We start from the raw sequence: 20161 nt of genomic DNA, 5'->3' as shown, positions 1-20161 counted from the left end.
CCGATACGTTATTTTGTTGCCAATTATCGTTGCCTCATGGCGTTGGGCACGAGGCGGACGTTTTCTTGAGACACAGTTTATTTATCTAGAAGCTACGGGGAAGATAGCATGTCCAAGAGGTTATCTACATCATTTTGTTGTATGTGCACTGTACTCATTTTTCATTCGTAGAACATACTTTTCGTTTTTTAAACTGCAATATTGTCTGAAAGCCTCAGGTCTCGTAAGAACGAGAATCTAAAAGCCACGGCTAAGGAAACTTGCAAAAAAAAGCATGGCTACTTGAATCATCTGGCGTAAAGGAGGCTTCTTTTCCCGAGTTTCATTCTTGATTCTTCTCTGGTAATTTTATTTATTTATTTATTTATTTATTTATTTATTTATTTATTTATTTATTTATTTATTTATTTATTTATTTATTTATTTATTTATTTATTTATTTATTTATTTATTTATTTATTTATTTATTTATTTATTTATTTATTTATTTATTTATTTATTTATTTATTTATTTCCCTCAGGGCCTCGCAGGCATTGCAGAAGGGAGTGGGCAGAAAATATAGAACAAAACAATGCAGAAAAAGGAAACGGGTACATAAAAGATTAATCCGGTGTATACAATGTTATCTAAGACAAAAAATACATTAGTGCAGAACAAAATCGACAGAGTTTATACAACACCAGCCAAAGCTTTGCGAAAATTATTGGTGTCAGTAATAGATACAATTTCAGTGTCTGTTGATGAGCCTTTCAGCATTTATGCTTCAAAAAGACAAAGAAAAGTAGAGATACAGGCAAATGAAAATACAAACAAGTGCTTGTCTAAAGCGCAGGCTACTACCGGCCGGTATACAGGGTGTTTCCCCTAAGACTTTCTGCAATTTTTAAAAATAAGCTATTTGAATTAGATGCGCGCTTTTTCTGGCATAGCATTGTCAGTGGTGTAGTACATCATAATGCAGCTAAGACGTGCTAACTAGCAGGCTTGTTAACAAATATTTAATAGTTAACTTTTAAACTATTACAGTTGGGCTCCTTAATTATTGAGAGGCATTTAGCCCACCGCAAGTAATACCCTTATCCATTTTTAGAATTTCGAGAACGCGATTATCTTCGGCGCTGTGGCCCAACAAATTTTGGCTATCTCGACGAGTTAGGCTCACTGGAGAGGTTGCTTTGCCTGCAAGCTTCTCAAACCGCATGTATTTTGGCGCGATGTAGGCGAAATTTGTTGGGCCACAGAGCCAAGGGTAACCGCGTTCTCGAAATTCTAAAAACGGATATGGGTATTACTTACGGTGGGCTACATGCCTCTCAATAATTAAGGAGCCCAACTGTAATAGTTTAAAAGTTAACTATTAAATATTGGTTAACAAGCCTGCTAGTTAGCACGTCTTAGCTGCATTATGATGTACTACACCACTGACAATGCTATGCCAGAAAAATCGCGCATCTAATTCAAATAGCTTATTTTTAAAAATTGCAGAAAGTCTTAGGTGAAACACCCTGTATTGTGGTAGGCTTCAGAAAAGATGCATGTCGAAAAGGGCGATATCATTGTACTCGACCTCTTTGTCATACTCCGTTTGCAAACCTGTCGCCTAGTGCTACCAAGTATTCCTCAAAAAATCTTTTTCATCATCTCACCTCGTTTCATACAGTGAATAGCTTTTGAATGTGTCATTTCTTATCGCTGTTTGTGGCTTTTTTATGGCATTTTTATGGCATTTTTCCCCCTTTCACATCGGACACCCCATAACCATTTCAAGCGCGAGCGTTGACGGGCGCAAGTTGAATCCTCATCACCTCCATTCTAGACATCCGTCTTGCAGTGAGCTCGTACGTTGGCGCAAAAAATGAATACGGACAGGCAGCCTTGTTTTAAAAACCAAGCAAATAGACCAATGCGAGCCTGCAAAGGCACGCGTGAAATCCGCGAACGAGAATCTCCATGGACCCACAAAAGCGGACGTCCTGGTTCCGGTCACGCGAGCGTTTGAAATGCCTTTCTTCTCCTGTGCCGAGATTTCCGTACGCAAAAAAAAAAACAATAAGATGCAAAAAAATGACGAACAAGTACGGCCCTTTTAAGGTTTTGTCAGAGCTACGCGACTCGACAAGGCGAACGACAAGATGAGAAATTCTCGCCGGAGAAATTTGCGTCGTCGCATCGCGCTCTGCTTTCGGCTGAGTTTGACGTTTATGCAGCGCCCCCTCCCTCTCCTAACCATTCCCTTTCCCGCAACGCTCTTTATTTTTCCCGTACCCTTCGTCTCCTTTTTCGGTTTTATTTCTTCTTAGTTCCTGGAAGCGTTGTCCGGGAGGACCCTGTTGGTGGAACGACCAAACTAATATCCACACACCGGAGGCAAACTTAACAGGCACGTCGGCGCCTTACGCTGGCGCAGCATCTGCTCGGACGCACTACAGGGGTTCCGAGCGCTTTGCATAAGAATACATCTTCCGCGAAGAGCTCGGGGAGGGTCGAATTGCAAATGGAGGATGGTCCGTCGCCGTGTTTCCCGGGGACTCATATTGTCTTCGCCGACCGCCCACAGAGGGACCCAGTTACGTCAGGGGCGCCCCGAATCGATGCGCCACCAGGCTTCTCATTTTCTCGGTACGCGGGCCTTGTGGGCATTCGGAGCCGAAAGTAATTTGTGGAACGAGTCAAAGATGCCGGGGGGCCAGTGAAGGTTATTCGCTAGTTTGTAGCTAACTTTACTCACTTGCTGTTATGGAAAGTTTCTCTGCTGCTCTTGCATTTGTTCGCATCGATTGCTTCACCTTGAGCAATGTCCTAGTGCTGCAGTGCTAGTGGCAGAGTTTTATTGAAATTTGTTACGAAAAAGCTAGCTAAATCAGCTCACTCAGCATCCCATGGGTGCATCTAAATTTGATGAGTTTCAATTATTACTTTTGCTAAATTTCATGTTAGAAAAGTGAGGCTGTTTCTAGAGTATGCCCTCATGAAAAAAAAGCATTACAAAACAGCCCAAGCGCCTACCTGATGCAAGCGCCTACGTAAGCTCAGCGTAATGCTCGGCTGCCTGCGTAATAAGCCCAAGCGCATGCAATGCATGCGCAATGTTGCTTAACCGTTATACATATATAACGAGAGGACAGGTGTCAACCGATGCTCAAAGTATCGTACTAATTATTTAAATCCCTGTCGATCACGCAACTCGAGAAGGGGATAAAGAATGCTAATCTAACAAATGACAGCATTTTCAAGATTTTCAAAAAAAAAAGGACACAGGTGATAACTATGACAGTGCGGAGAGAGTTTACATAGGATCTCTCAATTGTACCAGTTTTGAACGCGAAAAATTCGACCATTCAATTTACTCACTTCGTTCGCGCCTATTGATCAACTGGCTGGTTGTTTACTGGAATTGGTTTCTGTAAAATATTTGAGCAAGTTCAGGATTAGTAATTAGACAACACATTAAAAAAAACAAAGTCTTTTTGTCTTTGGAGACATATCGTAAAAAAGATTTGAAGTATGACCAGATTTGTAAATTTACCACCAGAAATCTATATTTTCTAAATCCGCCTTCAACAAAAGACGTGTATCCTGCCTCAGTCTACCAGCCTTAGTCTCCCTACGCAATTACAGAACTAAGTTTAGTCGCTGCTTTATTTTTTATGATTTTGCCGATTTTACAATGACAGACTTTTTTCATGGTTTTGAAATGCGTCTGCTGTATACATACATATCCTTACTTTGTCGACCTCTTAAAATATAGACAATGAATACGTCAGTAGTATACAGCATACAAGCAATTTTCCTAAATATAAAAAATTATCTGCCTTAGCACTAGTTCATCATTGTCAGTGCCTATACAAAGATCCGACAGTGAAGTGCCCCACATGTCTAGTGACAGCAACCAACAGGCCTTCGCAATCGATGTTCTGCGCTGAAGCTAGCGAAAATACAAGAAAGTTTAGAAGACATGCTTTGCTATATGCCTTATTTTCTATTTCATGACACATTCTGTCACCCCTACACTCGATCATGAACTCTCATTCACGGCAAAAGCCAGCGCGGCTATCGAGACATCAGCACTTCGCTATAAATATCTGCCCCAAATAGCAAGCTATCCGGGACGCGACGCCAACAGCCGAATCGCACGCGTCCGCAGAGCAGAGCGGCCACCAGAGAGAGACTCCGGATTGAGAAGATCAAGATGTCCTCTTCTGTCCTCAGTGCTGGCGCGCTCACCATTGTGCGAGTTTGTTGGGAAGCGCCGGGTTGCCGCTCTTCGCCGCACCCGCGCCCATCGTGTCCGCGCCTTTTCTCTTTCTCGTTCGCGGCCTCGCCACTTGACGACGCTGATGACAGCATTCTCCCTTTCTTCTTCCCCCCTCCCTCTCCCCATTGTCCTTTGTTCCCGCAGGCCTGACGACCTCGGTGCCTGCGGCTTCGTCGGCGCCCACCGCCACAAAGGAAGAACCACCCCACGCCTACCGGAGCAGGCACACAAAGAAAGGTACACTGCTTCGTCCGTCTCGCTCTTTAGCGTGCAGCGCTGTCAGAGCCTCAACCCTTTCTCGTCGGAGTGTAGTAAGAGGCTGAGGGTTCCTAGAGAGAGCGTCTTGCTGAGTGCACGTTAACGAGCACACTGCGCACGACGCATCTACGATTGAGCAAGCTCTCTTCAAGGCCGTACCAGGAGTCTCTTACGTACTAGAAAACAAAGCAGAACAGCAAGCGCAGCGCCTTGATGCGGCGATGCAGATTTGAACGCCACCCTCGTGTTCATTTGATGCGCGGCCGGGGCTGATGCTCCTACTACGCTGTATCGAATTTGAGACTAGCTACGAGACACTAGCCCTAAAGGAAAACCTCGCTCTCGCGTCCTGTGCGCGCGCAGCCGGCTGTCTTCTCCGTGTCTCCACTCCTTTCACTTTTATTTCCTTCCGACAGCTCCTGCGTGATGTCTGTACGTCGGGGCTGTCACACGGAGCGTGCGCATTATTGCGTCGGCAAGAGACCGCATTCTTTTCGTGCGGTGTCTGTCGTTGTCATCAGGCACGCTCGCTGGCGCGCTCCAGCCATCCCGCGATGCCTTCCATTGTCGGCTCCCCAAAGCTCGGAAATCGACGTTTTCGCATGACTCTGCCTGCCTTCCCCATCGCATCGACTTTGCAGATGGAACGCGGAGAGCCCTGGGAGCAAAACAAACTCTCGCGACCGGAACAACTGACGGCCCACTAGTGATTGAGAGAGTCAAAAGGCTGGAGCATCTCTTGAACCAAAGACTGTACAATACGGGTTAAATAAGAACAATAACAAAACGAAAGTAACCGAGCCAGAGGCTATCTATACATGAAGAATTTTGATGGCCTGTTGGACACGCATTAATGCCTCAAAGTATGACAGGCATCTTTTTGGGCAACTGTCATTCGTCAAATCGCATAAAACGATTCGAGCGTCAGCCAAGAGTGGCATCGGGGCGTTTCCGGACTTAAGGCTGGTGAAGAGTACAGCATGTGCAACGCAGACACGCTCTAAAGCGCACGTCTCCATTTTTTTTTTTCGTTGTGATATTTTCACTTCAGGAGAGCCAGATTTATCTTCTACTGCTCGACTTTCGCGCGTCACCGTTCGCGTACCCTCTTCGGTATGTATCTGGTCGGCTGTCACAGCCATAAAACAAAGATCAAGGAAGGAAAACTCTCTGCGCGAAGTAAACGAAAACGAAACTAAGAGAACCGAAGCGCGAACTTGACGCGTGTCGTCCGGGGGCGGTGCTTTTCTCGACACCGCGCGAACGTGCTCAGCATCGAGGAAGCCCAGGTCCGGGCCTGTGCCAGTCGGGTGGACAGCGACGGCGCAACAGAGCCCCTGCTGTCAACGACACTAGCTCAAGATCTGAATCCCTTTACTTGTTCTCATTCTTTCACTTACGCGGGCTAGGATACGCGGACAGATAAAGCGCTACAGAGTGGCACTTTATTGAAATGTGCGGCGTGTTGCTCTGCCCGTATTTCGGCTAAACACGCGAAATAAACAGTGAGCCCCGGTGCTAGGAGTCGAACCCGCGTTTTTTTATTTTATAATACTCGCTCTCGTGTCTTCCTAGTGAACCGAACAGCTAGACAGTTGGCCTTCTGAGAGCTAAGGCTAAAGTTCATCGCTCTCTCAGCTTTTTAGCCTAATATCGTTCGATGGCGAAGAGCCGAGAGCGGAGTGCTTGTAATTGGTTTGCATACTTTATTGATGGCGAGGAGAAGCGAAGATGGGGATCTCTATTTGATACTGAGGAGGTTAGCTGTGCGATGAGCAACGTTCGCGACTCCAGGTGGTGATGACAGGAATGAATCTAAAAGAAACAGCAGAGGATATGAACGTAGGACGAATGCAAAGGAAAGAATACTGTGCGAAACCTGCGAGTGAGTGCAGGAAGGATCACCAAGCAATTAAACAAGGCGCCTTCTGTACCCGTTAGTTTCTATTTCTTTCACTCGTATTATTACTTGCACTGGCATGTAATTTTACGGGTGACCTGGCTGCTGTTGGTTATGGCGTTTGTTCTTTCATACCTACACACGATCAAAAAGTAACTATATGCTTTAGATCAAGATTTCACCTCAGTGCTTTTTGTGGGGATGTGTGCTTGTCATTAACAACTGCTGCACCTTTCGGGAAGAAACGTGCTTCAGTTCAATGAAGATCAAAAGTTTTCAAAGTTTACAGCAATAGCCGGATAAAAACTGCTATTTTCATAACGATTCTGTTCTTTTTTTTCAGTAGATGCAGTAGTATGTAGCCATAAGCGCCCTATTAATAAGTGAAATTAACAACCGAAATAAAAAACATTAATTCCATAAATTTATTTTGCGTGCCTGTAAAAGAAAAATGTATTTTAACGCTTATTGGTCTTGCGAATCAGCACTCTATTTTCTAACGTGACTCCCATCGCTTGCTTAAGTGACTGAAAAGCAAACTCCTGAAAAATGTCACTTTGACGGACGCCCGAAAAATTTGTTGTTTGCACAGGCTTACTTCTCAACCCAATTAAAGCTAATGGCAGCTAATGTAACTTCCTTACGCTGTCTCGTTAGTTAGCAATATCGAAAAAAATTAATTGGACTTCACTCGGTACTGCATAGAAGCTTTGTAAACACTGCAGCGGCTTTATGTTTGGAACGCAGGGATCACCTGAAGCTTAGACGAATCGTTCAGACTTTAAAGAACTCCAAAGAACCTTTTTTTTTTATCCGGGGAAATGCAAGCCACTATAAACTGCATTAATGTTTTATCGTCATCTCAACGGGGATGCATACTTAAGGTGAACACGCGAGTGTAGGGCTGCGCTCTTCGGAGTGTCAGTGCGACCGTTCCAGCCACGCATAAAAGCGAAGTGGCAGACGACGCAAACCACCACTTCCAGGTCATTCTGCGCCTGCGCCGCTTTGCTTCAATACGCGGCTGTGTAGAAAGCACGAGCGTTCCGAAGAGCGCAGCACAAAACTCGAGTATTCACCACAGAGTGGACCACCCTGTCAGTTTTATAATCTTGATGTCATCTTGCTTCTCAGTCATCATCATCATCATCAGCCTGACTACGCCCACTGGAGGGCAAAGGCCTCTCCCATGTCTCTCCAATCAACCCTGTCCTTCGCCAGCCGCGGCCACCATATTCCCGCAAATTTCTTAATCTCATCCGCCCACCTAATTTTCTGCCGCCCCCTGCTACGTTTGCCTTCTCTTGGAATCTACTCCGTTACCCTTAAGGACCAGCGGTTATCTTGTCTTCGCATTGCATGCCCTGCCCAAGCCCACTTCTTCCTCTTGATTTCAAGTAGGATATCATTAACGCGCTTTTGTTCCCTCACCCACTCCGCCCGCTTCCGATCTCTTAACGTTACACCTATCATTTTTGTTTCCAAAGCTCGCTGCGTTGTCCTTAACTTAAGCTGAACCCTCTTTGTTAGCCTCCACGTTTCTGCCCCATAGGTGAGTGCCGGTAAAATACACCTGTTGTATACGTTTTTCTTGAGGGATATTGATAAACTGCCATTCCTGATCTGAGATAATCTGCCATATGCGCTCCACCCCATTCTTATTCTTCTAGTTATTTCCCTCTCATGATCTGGATCAGCTGTCACTACCTGCCCTAAATAGACACATTCTCTTACTACTTCCAGCACCTGGCTACCAACTGCGAACTGCTGTTCCCTTGCTAGGCTGTTGAACATTACTTTGGTTTTCTGCATGTTAATTTTTAGCCACACCGTTCTGCTCTGCCTGTGTAATTCATTGATCATGCTTTGCAGTTCTTGTCCTGAGTGACTTAGCAAGGCAATGTCATCGGCGAATCGCAAATTACTTCGGTATTCTCCCTTAGCTCTTATTTCCAACTGTTCCCATTTCAGGCCCCGAAATACCTCCTGTAAACAGGCAGTGAATAGCATAGGCGAGATGATGTCTCCCTGCCTGACACCTTTCCTTATTGGAATTTTATTGCTGACTTTATGGAGAACTATGGTAGCTGTGCAATCGTTGTAAATATCTTCCAATATTTTCACATAACACTCCTCTACGCCCTGATTCCTCAATGCCTGCATGACTGCTGAGGTTGCTACTGAGTCGAATGCTTTCTCGTAAATGATTAAAAACCAACTTTTTCCAGAGGTGCCGTTTCTTTTTGTTCGTTTTTCAGGAGTTTTCTCTCGGCGTCGCTAGAATGTAAGACGTTACACGCGCACGCCACTGAAGGGCATTGAATAAAGCGGTACCACGTTGCATCAATTAAGCGAGAGCATTACCGAATGCCGTAGGCCCGAAATCAGTGAGAGGAGGCTGTACGCGCAAAGTCACATAGCAGATAAGCAGTTAGGCAAACATTAAGGCTCATAGTATTAGTTGAGAGCATGGAGGAAACCGGCGCGACCACCCCCCTGTGCCCACAAATGTAATACGCACATTTGGGGCTCCGTGAGACTTTGGGGGCAATTGTTCTCTGTCTACACTTTTGTGCATCCGCAGATGAAAGCAATGATTCCGTGGAGAATGCGTGGGATCAGAGGGGCGCCTTTGACGTCAGCCGGATTGCGCGGAAGCTCATTTGGCGGAACAGCTCTTGAGGGAAAAGATGTCCGGTCTGAAGTGACACGGCACCTGCACTAGTATGAAGTCGTGGAAGCGTTTGCGCGGTTACGTTTTCAGTTAACCTGCTCAGAATTAATTCTGTCATGTGAGTGCTGCTTTGCAGAAGCCGATATGGCAGGGCTTGAAAATTTTGAACCTCCCTGGAGTTCCCCTTATCAAGCACATGGGGCTTACCCGGACACGAAACACACGTGCCCGACTTGTCGGGTACAACAGTCACCGCACTTCCTCATCACACACTTCCTTCCTTCCTTCCTTCCTTCCTTCCTTCCTTCCTTCCTTCCTTCCTTCCTTCCTTCCTTCCTTCCTTCCTTCCTTCCTTCCTTCCTTCCTTCCTTCCTTCCTTCCTTCCTTCCTTCCTTCCTTCCTTCCTTCCTTCCTTCCTTCCTTCCTTCCTTCCTTCCTTCCTTCCTTCCTTCCTTCCTTCCTTCCTTCCTTCCTTCCTTCCTTCCTTCCTTCCTTCCTTCCTTCCTTCCTTCCTTCCTTCCTTCCTTCCTTCCTTCCTTCCTTCCTTCCTTCCTTCCTTCCTTCCTTCCTTCCTTCCTTCCTTCCTTCCCCTTCCTTCCTTCCTTCCTTCCTTCCTTCCTTCCTTCCTTCCTTCCTAGGGGTGAGCTGGGATGCTCCGTTCTCTGGCTTCCTTTATCACTACACATCGCCCGCGTGATGAACCCTAAAGCTGCACCCTCGTCCCCACAGGCGTTAACAGTATGAACAGAGCAAACAGTGAACAGTCGTTCTGAGGAGCGACGCAGCTGGACGGCAAACCGGCATCGCGGCTAACCTATTCCCTGTGCACTCGGGAAAGTTGTCAAAAACGCAATAATGCGATTGAACAGAGAAAGCAGACATGGTGAATGTTAGCAGCAAAAAATGAGCTCGAACAAAATCTGGTAATTCTACATAAGCCGAAAGTTGTGTCCGAAGTTCTCGGAACACTTGAGAAGCAAGATGGGGGGCGTCCTCGATGTTACGTCCGCACAAAAGAACGCGGCGGGGCGCCGTTCAGCACGAATGATGAATGCCCTGCGTCGTGTACACGCTCAGCGAAGAGAGAATCGCCAATAGTCGAATCTCAAGACGCTCGACGCTGGCGCGGCAGATTTTGTTGCCAGTGGCGATTCTTCAGACGCGCAAGTTTTGCTGTTTTTCCGACGGATCGAATGGCACCCCTTGAAAGAATGTTCCTCTCGTGATGCTTCATTCGCTTCAAGTTTCGTCTGCTGTGGTCAGTGTTGAAGCTATTCAGTGAGCAAGAGTTGGGTTACTAACGTTCATTTTATTTTTCTAGGATTTTGAAGAACATATAGATTTAGTCGACTGACTTCACACGGAATGAGCCCATCAAGACGGAATTATGTATGCATGGAATCGGCCGGCTCGTTGAGGTAATGGACTTTCGCGTACCCGCAAGATTGCAAAACTTCATAACATTGATGTGTGAATATTGGTTTTACGATTTATGCATTGGCTTAATGGTTTAGACAAAATTAAGCAATACTGGTAAGCGTTTCTTGCTGTCTCCGTAACCATGAATAGTGAGATGTGAGATTACAACTATTCAAGAGCGAGGAGACACTTCTTGTCCGGAAACGCCACAGTTCCCTTTCAATATGACGATGAGGGCATAACATGCGGCCGTTTAGATTTACGGTCAGGAAGTACCTACTTCAAAAAAAAAAATTACTTTGCTTTAGAAAAAACTTACTGTGCGTTAGTAGAAGAGAGCAAACTGTGTTTACGTGGCAAGACATGTTGAAATATTTAAAATTACAACGGCGGCTAAGCTCAAAATGTTCTAAACTTGCGTTTTTTTTATATAGTTGCTAAACAATTGCACCTGTAACAGGCGTGGAAGCTCTTACTGCCTTTGAAGACACTTGAACAGCACTCGACTTTCCTTTCGTCTTTTCAGTTAAAAATATGTTGGACTGAGATGACTTAAGTTGTTCTGAAAGTTGTTTTTTTTCTTTTATCAGTGGTACTGAACTCAATAAATATTGAACAAAGGTGTTGTCTATAGGAATACTGGCCATTCTTTCTTTTGGTCTACCAAAACACATCGACATCGCTGGGCCATGCTGAAGCACTTTAGTTTAGTGCAAAATGTTTGTCGGTATTAGAGTGACAATTTTTGGCCCTTGGTCAACCTGAAGTTTGTCGGTAAGAACGCACTTCAGGAGGCTATTGTTTGTTTGTTTGATTTTTTGAGTGCGAGGCTACTTCCACGTCGTTGAAGGAACTTTTCGTAACATGGATGGTTTAAAGCCAAGCACCCATTCGTAACTCCCTACAATATGGAACAGGTTCCTCCTAACTTGGTTTGGACGGAAAATTGTTGTTCGTCGTCCCTCCTCTTGTACGTACATGCACGCACACGGGCGCGAATGAGCGAACGAACAGACGGGCGGACAGAAGGAGCGAACACACGCACGCATTCATGCACCGGTGAAAAAGAATCTCAAGTCCACGTTTTTCAGTACAGCGTGCGTGGGACGGTCGTGATTCGTAAGTTTGGATTCAAACTAAGACACTCAAAATATAAGAAACTGCGCACAGGCTAAACAGGTTTAACAGTCTGATGAAAAAAAAATTACCAATAATTCCTCTAATATGGCGTACAGAAAGGGCCAAGAAATTTTTTTAGCTATACTTCCGTTCTCGCCTTTTCGGTCCGCTCGTAGACTCCTGAAAAATCGCGGTCAATTCGAGCGTTCTTTGAGCAGAACCAAAGTTTTCCATTCAACAACACCAAAAAAGAAAAAAAGTGCGCCAAGCGCGCATCCGAGTTCTTCCCGCGCCATTGCGGATGCCTATGACGCAGAACAAAGTCCGGCGGGAGCAAGCGATACGGGCGCGAAAACGGTGCGTCCGTTACAAATGAAGCGCAAGCGAAACCCTCAACTGTCTCAGTGACAACGCAGCGCACAGGGCCATAAAAGGCCCGGTCGCGAATCGAAGCTCCCGTCCCGCTCTCGTTCCCGCATCCCGGCTCGCAGCGACGAAAAACGCCTAGCGCTGCATGGCTTCACCTAGAGCCGCATCGCCGTACCCCCGGAGGCACTCCGTGAATAAAAGAGCTCGATGCTCAGAAACAGAGCATGCGAGCGACGCTGCAAAGAGGAAAAGAGCCGACTCTTTAACTGTTTCGCGAAGCTGGCTATATATGGGAGATTTATGTGGCGCATCCGTGGAATCTCCGTGGCCCGTTTTTGCGGATGCCGGACAGACATTAACGATCCATAAATCCGCCGAGAAAAGGGTAAAATTGAGCACGGAGCGTGAGCTGTAAAGCCGCGCCAGTTCCTTGAGGCGAGCGAAACTGCGACGTGACTGAATGATACCGCAGAAGCGATGCACTGTGCATCCTCGAAATGGCGGTCACCATTACGCCCTGAGCCATCAGGAAGCCAGGCCTCTACTCCGGCGCTTGCGTGCGGGCCAATGTTAAACAAAGCTGGTTACTTGCTGATTCTCGCCGCTTTCAATCATTCGGCCCGTAGAAGCGTAATGGACGTTACGTAACCATTGGCGTCCCCTCTCTTGCTCTGTTCGATAACGACTGGACCGATCCGGTGCCTGCCGTGTCGATGGGCAGAGAGCGTAATGGAGCTCACGTTTGATTGTGGACGAGCGATGGCGCCTTTTGACGCAACTTGAGGCATCAAGTTGCGCATGCCCGCGGAAGATGAGCCGTATATATATACCCCTGTCGTTTTATGCGGGTGGAGTCAGCAGACGGGGCTCTGCTGATCGCTGAATGCATCGCTTCTAGTGTCGGTAGATGTCGTTGTGCTCAGGAGTGCCTTGTGTAACTGCTCTATGCCGGCGGGCTACGGTGGAGTGCTGCTCGTATAGAACACGCTGTATTACTAGCGCTATGGCCTGTATCTCGTTTATGTACGATAAGTGATTCTGCAGCTCTCCCGCAATTTGTGCAGTCATACGAGGATATTAGCGTTTGTTTTACGAGTCACGTCTCGCAGTGCTGTACACAACCTTCCTGCGTGCACTTTGCGAATAGAAACTTAATGACTGTACCCAAATAATCGATGGTCGGAGTATGGCATACATCCTCGTAGTAACAAGAAAAGTGTTATGAACGTGCACGAAAAGATGCGGCGGTACAATAGCTTCTGCGTCACCGCACGATTAGTCGGTTTCTCTTTTCCGATAACATCGAAGTATTCTTGAGCTCTTTGAATACGATGCTGGGAGGTATTCTCGAACAGAGTATTCTAGCATTGATGATACTTTGGGATTAGACGTGTGCGAAAATCAGTTTTTTTTTTATTTTGATCCCAATACAAGTAATGAGCTTCGAACATGGAATCATTTATCGAAGAGCACATGCGTTCATTCAAAATATCACTTTTTTTGTTTAAGCATACCATAGTACTAAACATTTGTTGACTAATGTCTCAGCAAGCCTTCATGCGATAAGTATCATTCGATCAAAAATCTCATTGGCTGAAACAGTGTTGAAACAGGGTTTAAACAGTGTTCGGTGCAAACATTTTATCGCCTAGGATGACGGGCGAATCACACGCATATTCCGTTAGCATATGATCTTCACATATTGCTAGCGAATGGATGCTGCCATGTTGTCTCATACAGAGGTCCTCCTTCTCTCCGTTTTCAGCTGCTTTCACGTATCACATCACGTAAGCGACACAAGCGCACGGGCAAGTGTGAAGTTGAGTAAGAAGTGCTAGAAACTGCATCTGTCATAAGTGCCACGAAAATGTTTTATTAGACAGCGCTTCAAGGTTCAACATCCTGGGACGCTATCCCAGCCGTTTTATTACTTCCTTTTCGCGTCATGTTTTCGACATAAGTCCCGTGAGGCGCAGTGCATATTGTGCACTGCGTGCACTGTTCTCTCTGGCTGGAGTAAGTGAGGAACTGCGAAATCGGACGCACAGCAAGTGCCTACGCACGATAAAAAAAGGTTAATCGCTACCGCATGGCCGTCTTTACGCAGCCACTGTGTTGTGTCGCAGTCGGGCAACCTTGACAAGCCTTGTCTGCAAGCAAAAAAACTGGCGCTTTATAATGTACTCCTGCATATTCTTTGCTTCATACATTTTTTTTTCTTTCCGTTGTTAGATGTGGGCCCTTGGTTCGACTGGATCATGTCGACCATGTCTAGGTCCTCGGGCCTGGGCATGGAAGGCTGGAGGCTGTGATGCTACGAGGAGGGACGGACTTCGAGGCGGGGAGTTTTTACTGGGTTTATTTTACCTGCCTTTCCGTCCTTTTTTTTTTCTCTCTCTCTATTTTACATATTTACTGAGTACGGGAAATAAAAATAGAACTCAAAAGGTTTTGTCACAGATACCACCCAAGTGCTTAAATAAAACGACGCGATTAGCCCCGAGTGGACGGGCAACGCAGCGTCCACCTCACCACGGCTGCTTGTCAACGAACCCCTTCTCCTGCGGACAAAGGAAGAGTATTTCATTGATGGCGCTGCAACGTGGCGACGCCGAGCATGATGGCTCCAAGCTGGCGCCTCCTTGAAGCGCCTTTGCTGACAACGCACGGGAATTTCCTCCCAGGTTGGAGGCCCCCGTTCTTAACAGAAGGCTGGTTTTTAGTTTCAGACGCAAGTATTGAACGCGTATTCTCATATTCATACTCGATACTTTTGAATAATATCGCACCGGTATTCACATTGGAAACAGGAGATGGGAGAATGAAAAAGCACCGTCTGCTTCTGTTTTCACTTAAATTATTTATTAGATTACCTTCGCCACCACTCGCAAAGCCCGCAAGTTTAGAGTAACAGACTTGTGCATGGAAATGAAAAGTTTCTCTATTTATCTTGCTCCGAAACGTCCTTCCCTAGCGCCGCCCAACACTGAATAACACGATGCACGCTCGAAGCGCAAACACTGAAAGCCACGCAGACTGCAATGGAAAAACAAGAAAAGGGTGCACGAAGCGACGTTTAACTTAGCACGCAGGCCCAGTAGTTGTCTTCAAAAAGAAAAGAAGTTGGCGGGGGAGCGGCGGGAAGGGGGGAAGGGGGGTAAGCTTTTAACTGCTTATATTCGGTCTTTGCTGCGTCTTCTAGGATCGAAGAAAAGTAAAGCGGCAAGAACTGGTTGTAATCTAAGGAACATAAACAGTTAAGTTAATTAATGTAAACTTTATTACCTTTTAATTGATAACTTGAGGCTATTAGAGAAAGGCTACTTTCGAAAGGAGTCGCAACTACAGGTTGATGCAGTTTACAGAAGTTGAAGACAACCAACGTATTCCTGCGTATTAGAAAACAACGTTCCGCCTTGCTGCGGTTTTATTCCGAAAGTCGGAGTATGAAAACCAACGCTAAGGCTCTCCACGTGGTTCTCATAGAGCTGATTCTTTCGTCACACTGAAAGCTCCTCAGGATCTTCGAAACTTTTTGTCTGTTGCTGGCAAATACACTTCAAGGAATAATACACTGGTGTCGGTCGGCATAGAGAAAGTTAAGGTTACTTGGTTCGTTTGGTTGGGTGTATCGGGTTTAACGTCACAAATCGGCTCAGGCTATTAAGGACGCCGTAGTGGACTGCTCCAGATAAATTCGTACACCTGGACTTCTTTTGCGAGCGCTGATATTGCACAGTACACGGGTGTCAAGCAATTCGCCTCCATCGGAATGCGACCACTACAGATGAGTGGATGTCAGTGCTAGATACCTCGCCACGCCGGTTGAGCAGCTCTTGAGACTTTTCCTTGCTATGTCACAATATTAATTGCTGAGTATGAAGTGATCTTTTCCGGAGAACACGTTTTCTGCTGGAGAAATAGCGTCGAAAGGCCGAAATTAACAGGAGGCTGGAAATCACAGGTAAATGAAAAACGGTCATCGTGTGTATACGGAGATAAAGCCTGCATCTCTCAAAAGGTTGCGAGCTATTCTGGTGCTCGTAAATATACTTCCCCAAAATATTTTCTTTGAAGGAGTAACAAAAGGTCCACGAGAGCTCTTTCACATGATTCGAGGGAGACCAATACGATTTTCTTGCACGGTGTTAAAAGTGAAGATTGGACACAGACACGGGCAGCAGCCAAGCGTATGCATTTTTTAGCCGCCTTTTTACCGAACTGCATTCGCCCGTGAAGTGAAAGGGTGGTCAAAATTTTGGATACATTTCTAAGCATTGAAACTGCCACTAAAGTAGTTGCAGGTTTTCCCCCAGATCATTCCTACTGGCCTCTAAAGTTTGTGATTCCAGCTAGAATAATTGGGCTGCAAAGGAGTTGAGGTAACTCCTGCTTTTGGTGAGCTCGACAAGGCAGCAGAGAGTTGAAAATAAAATTCCTGGATAAGGCTTAAAACACGGCTACTGCGTCCAAGGTACAGCTCAAAGTCAACACGACAACATGAAATGCATTAGATCCCATATCATTCGTGCTTCTCTGCCATTCATTTTTAATGCCACAAGCATTGGTTAGTGATGCAAAATTTTTCCAGTTCTGTTTTGTCTACAGATTGATAGGAGCGGGCAAAGACAGAAATATGCGCGGTTATGATGAAAACTCTGGCGGTGTTTTGAATCGTGGAGTTCCACGTTACTGACTCAGACTGTGAACTGTTTCTGAGACAATTTAGAAAAGAGAAAGCGCGGTATTACGAATATAATTTTGAATAATCTACAGGGAGCTAGGGTCCTGAGGGCACAATTTTTTATAGCATTAATTCCAGCGTAGTTCTTTAGTATTTTTTTTAGTTAATGTCGCTTATTAGCAATAAAGACGGGGGGGGGGGGGGGGGGGGAGTTGGCGTAGTAGTGGCAGAAAATTCATCTTGTATCTGTTAGCTGCTGTGTTCAAATCCTTGTACAGACATTAGGGCACTGATTTTTTGGCAGTTACAAGCACCTTCACCCATTTTATAACATAAACAGAGAACACATAAGCTGCTCAGATACGGTATGAATTTAATCGTCACTGTTGCGGAAAACAAAGATTAAATTTGAACACTGTTGAATGCATACTTTATCAATCTTCGTTGAATTTTGCGTCAGAAGATAGACGAAAGAAAAACCAAGTGAAGAAATCGATTGGCGATTTTCACGACCTTGAGGTGGGGAGGGGAGGAGGCGGGGGAGCGCTTCAGTTCATCCACTATGGCGACATTACGTAGGACTGCTTTCGGAGCCAGACAATGTAGAATCGTACTTGTGTGCCAATGGAAGCCGCTCTCGTGAGTCAAACAGTATCTTTTCTCCGGAGTGCAGAGGAAAGAAAGAGAGGCAGTGAAGAAATCGCGGCCTGGCGTTTCAAAAGAGCCAGCGTGAAAATGTAGCGTTACAAAGTCAAAGCGCGCTTGGGAGAGAATTTAAAATCGATAACACTGACGGCGAACATTTTTGTGCAGTGGGTGAATAACAAGACCTAAAGTTAAGGCAAGCCAGACCTAGCGATTGTGAATTTTCTATACTGTTTCACACAAAGTAAGCTTGAAAAATTTGGGCAGTCACTGTCGTTTGGGCTTCAAGTAACAAAATGGAGCCTTTTTGTGTTTTTCATGCTCATTCATTTTATTAATCAAGTGGTAAACTAAATGTTTATAGATTTCTAATCGTATGTGAAGGTTTAAAGTGAAATTACTGAGGTCGCCTTTTGCAACTCTTTATTTTCTCGGAACAATTACCCGCCCCTTGTGCGCTCAGTTCGCTTGTATTAAGTTGGCGCAAGGCAACAAATAAACGTATGGCCCCTGTGGCTCATTTCCTTTGTTCAGTTATGTTCATTTGTTCTCATCTTCCTGTCTGTCCGATTGATTGTCGCGGCAGCGAGCACAATAAGCATTCCAAGTGTTAAATATTCAGAATAATATGAACATCGATTGTTATCATTACAGCACCCATCATCCCCAGATTCCATCGTGGATAAAAAAAAAGCACCATGACATCATGTACGCATTTAGTAATAAGGCCAGCAGTTACACAGATTATTATGTGCAGTGCTCTTGACGCTTAAAATCTGCCCGTTGCTCATATGTGTTCGGCGGTGTTCTTTATCGTACAAAATGTTTCACCTAACATGTTCTGAAATGTTTATTATTAGGCTACGTGAGTTAGAAGAGCGCTTTTCTCGGCATAGCATTCTCATCGGTGTAGCGCATCAAAATACATCTAAGATGTACTAACTAGTAGACTGATTAAATAATATTGAGTAATTACTTTTCAAATGTTAATATTAATCTTCTTATTTATTGAGAGGCGTGTAATCCACCGTAAGTTTTTAGAATCTCGAAAGCTCAGTTACCTTCGGTATTGTGGCCTAACAAATTCTGCCAACATCGAGCGCAAATGCATGCACTTTCAAAAAGTTTCCAGGTACAATAACCCCTCCAAAGCAAGTAACTCGTCGTAATGGCCAAAATTTTCTGGGCCACGCGCGTGTTTTTTGAAATCCTAGGAACTCAAGTGAATATCACTTGCGGTGGGCTGCACGCCTTTCCGTCAATAAGGAGACTAATAGTCATATTTACTCGGCTGCTGACCCAAAAGACGCGGGTTCGATCCCGGCCGCGGCGGCTAGAATTTCTTTTGAGGAGAAATTCTAGAGGCCAATGTACTGTGCGATGTCAGTGCACGTTAAAGAACCCCAAGTGGTCGAAATTTCCGGAGCCCTCTACTACGGCGTCTCTCATAGCCTTAGTCGCTTTGGGACGTTAAACCCCATAAACCAAACCAAACCAATAGTCATACTTAAAAAGGTAATTGTTCAATATTAGTTAATCAGCCTGCCATTTACCATGTTTTAGCTGTATTGTGACGTGCTGTGCCAATAAGAATGCTATGCTCAAACATGCGCTCTTCTAATTCAAAACCCTGGTTTTAAGGCGGAAGCCTTTAATGCCTCATCGTTGTAAGCAGGAGTTGTCGACAGAGAATGTCACGCTTTTCAGTTGGTCGAAACAGTCGTCACGTCACAGTGCGCGAATTTCAATCGGGGCCCATTGTACTTTGGCTACTAACCATGCAACCAATTAGGGGGTCGTATAGTGAAGCTCCAAGTAAGTTTGAGTTTAGTTAATTGTTTACTTAACTAATTAGTCTAATTAACCTTTCTAGTCCGACCAGATAAATAAATAAAACCAAGTAAGAAATTTGCCGAGCTTGGGAATCGAACCCCGGTCTCCGGAGTGCGAGTCGAGCACGCTTCCACTCCGCCATGCCAGCACGATGGTTTGGAATGAACAAAGGTGCGTCTAGTGAATACGGTGTCTTCGTTCACTCCCATCTTCCTCCCTTCCCGTTACGGTGAGGTTTAGGTGTCCACTGAGATATGAGAGACAGATACATTTCCTTTCCTCAGAAACCAATTTACCGACGAGCAAGGCGTAATTGTCCGCGTTTCAGATTGGTCCAAATTCTCGTGACGTCACCGCGCGCGAATTTTGACGGGTGTCCACCGAAATATGTGAGACAGTTACTGCGCAACTTCCTTTACTCAAATACAATTTTCGACTAGTGTCTACTCAGATATGTGAGACAGTTAATGCGTAATTTCCTTTCCTCAAATACAATTTTCATTTTCTCCATTACGGCCCCTCTTTCTTCTTTCACTCACACTTCCTCCCTTCCTGTACGGTGCGGCTCAGGTGTCCACCGAGATGACAGAGAATTACAGCCCCATTTCCTTTCCTCAAAAAGCGTTGCGTTCAAAGCGCAAGGCATCGCGCCGAACGGGTGGTGGCGTTCCGTGGACTCCCTGGCAGCGCTACAACGCGCTGTCGCGTTCCACTCCTAAAGGCGAAGCTTAGGCGTCATTAATTAGCAGTTAATTAGTATTCAGACATTAATCAGTAATTAACCATTAATTAGTGAGTTGTCATCACTTAGTAATTAGTACTCAATTACATGTGACGCCACCAGTGCCACAGAAACAGCGAAGGTGGTGCGGAAAACGCTTCCGCCTCTACCCACTTTAGACAGTCAAAGTGCCCCCTGAATTTTTAAAATATGCAGAACATGTTAGGTGAAAAACCGGTATAGCACCTCGTATTTACATAGGTCCAGGCAACTAAACCTTTTT

General features: G+C 45.4%; 1 protein-coding gene across 1 annotated transcript in view; it reads left to right on the top strand.

The window, feature by feature from the left end:
• Positions 1-20161, top strand: part of LOC149339297 (uncharacterized) — a 306061-nt gene that overhangs the window by 247242 nt on the left and 38658 nt on the right. The window contains exon 2 of the mRNA XM_089550908.1: positions 4401-4493. Coding sequence (XP_089407034.1) covers positions 4401-4493 — 93 coding nt within the window. The remainder of the gene's footprint in view (positions 1-4400; positions 4494-20161) is intronic.

Source organism: Amblyomma mixtum, chromosome 6 (assembly GCF_055824585.1).
Source record: "Amblyomma mixtum isolate Tamu chromosome 6, ASM5582458v1, whole genome shotgun sequence".
In the NCBI taxonomy this organism is placed as follows: domain Eukaryota; kingdom Metazoa; phylum Arthropoda; class Arachnida; order Ixodida; family Ixodidae; genus Amblyomma; species Amblyomma mixtum.
The sequence above is the reverse complement of the archived record's forward strand: the minus strand, read 5'-3'. Positions and strand labels throughout refer to the sequence as shown.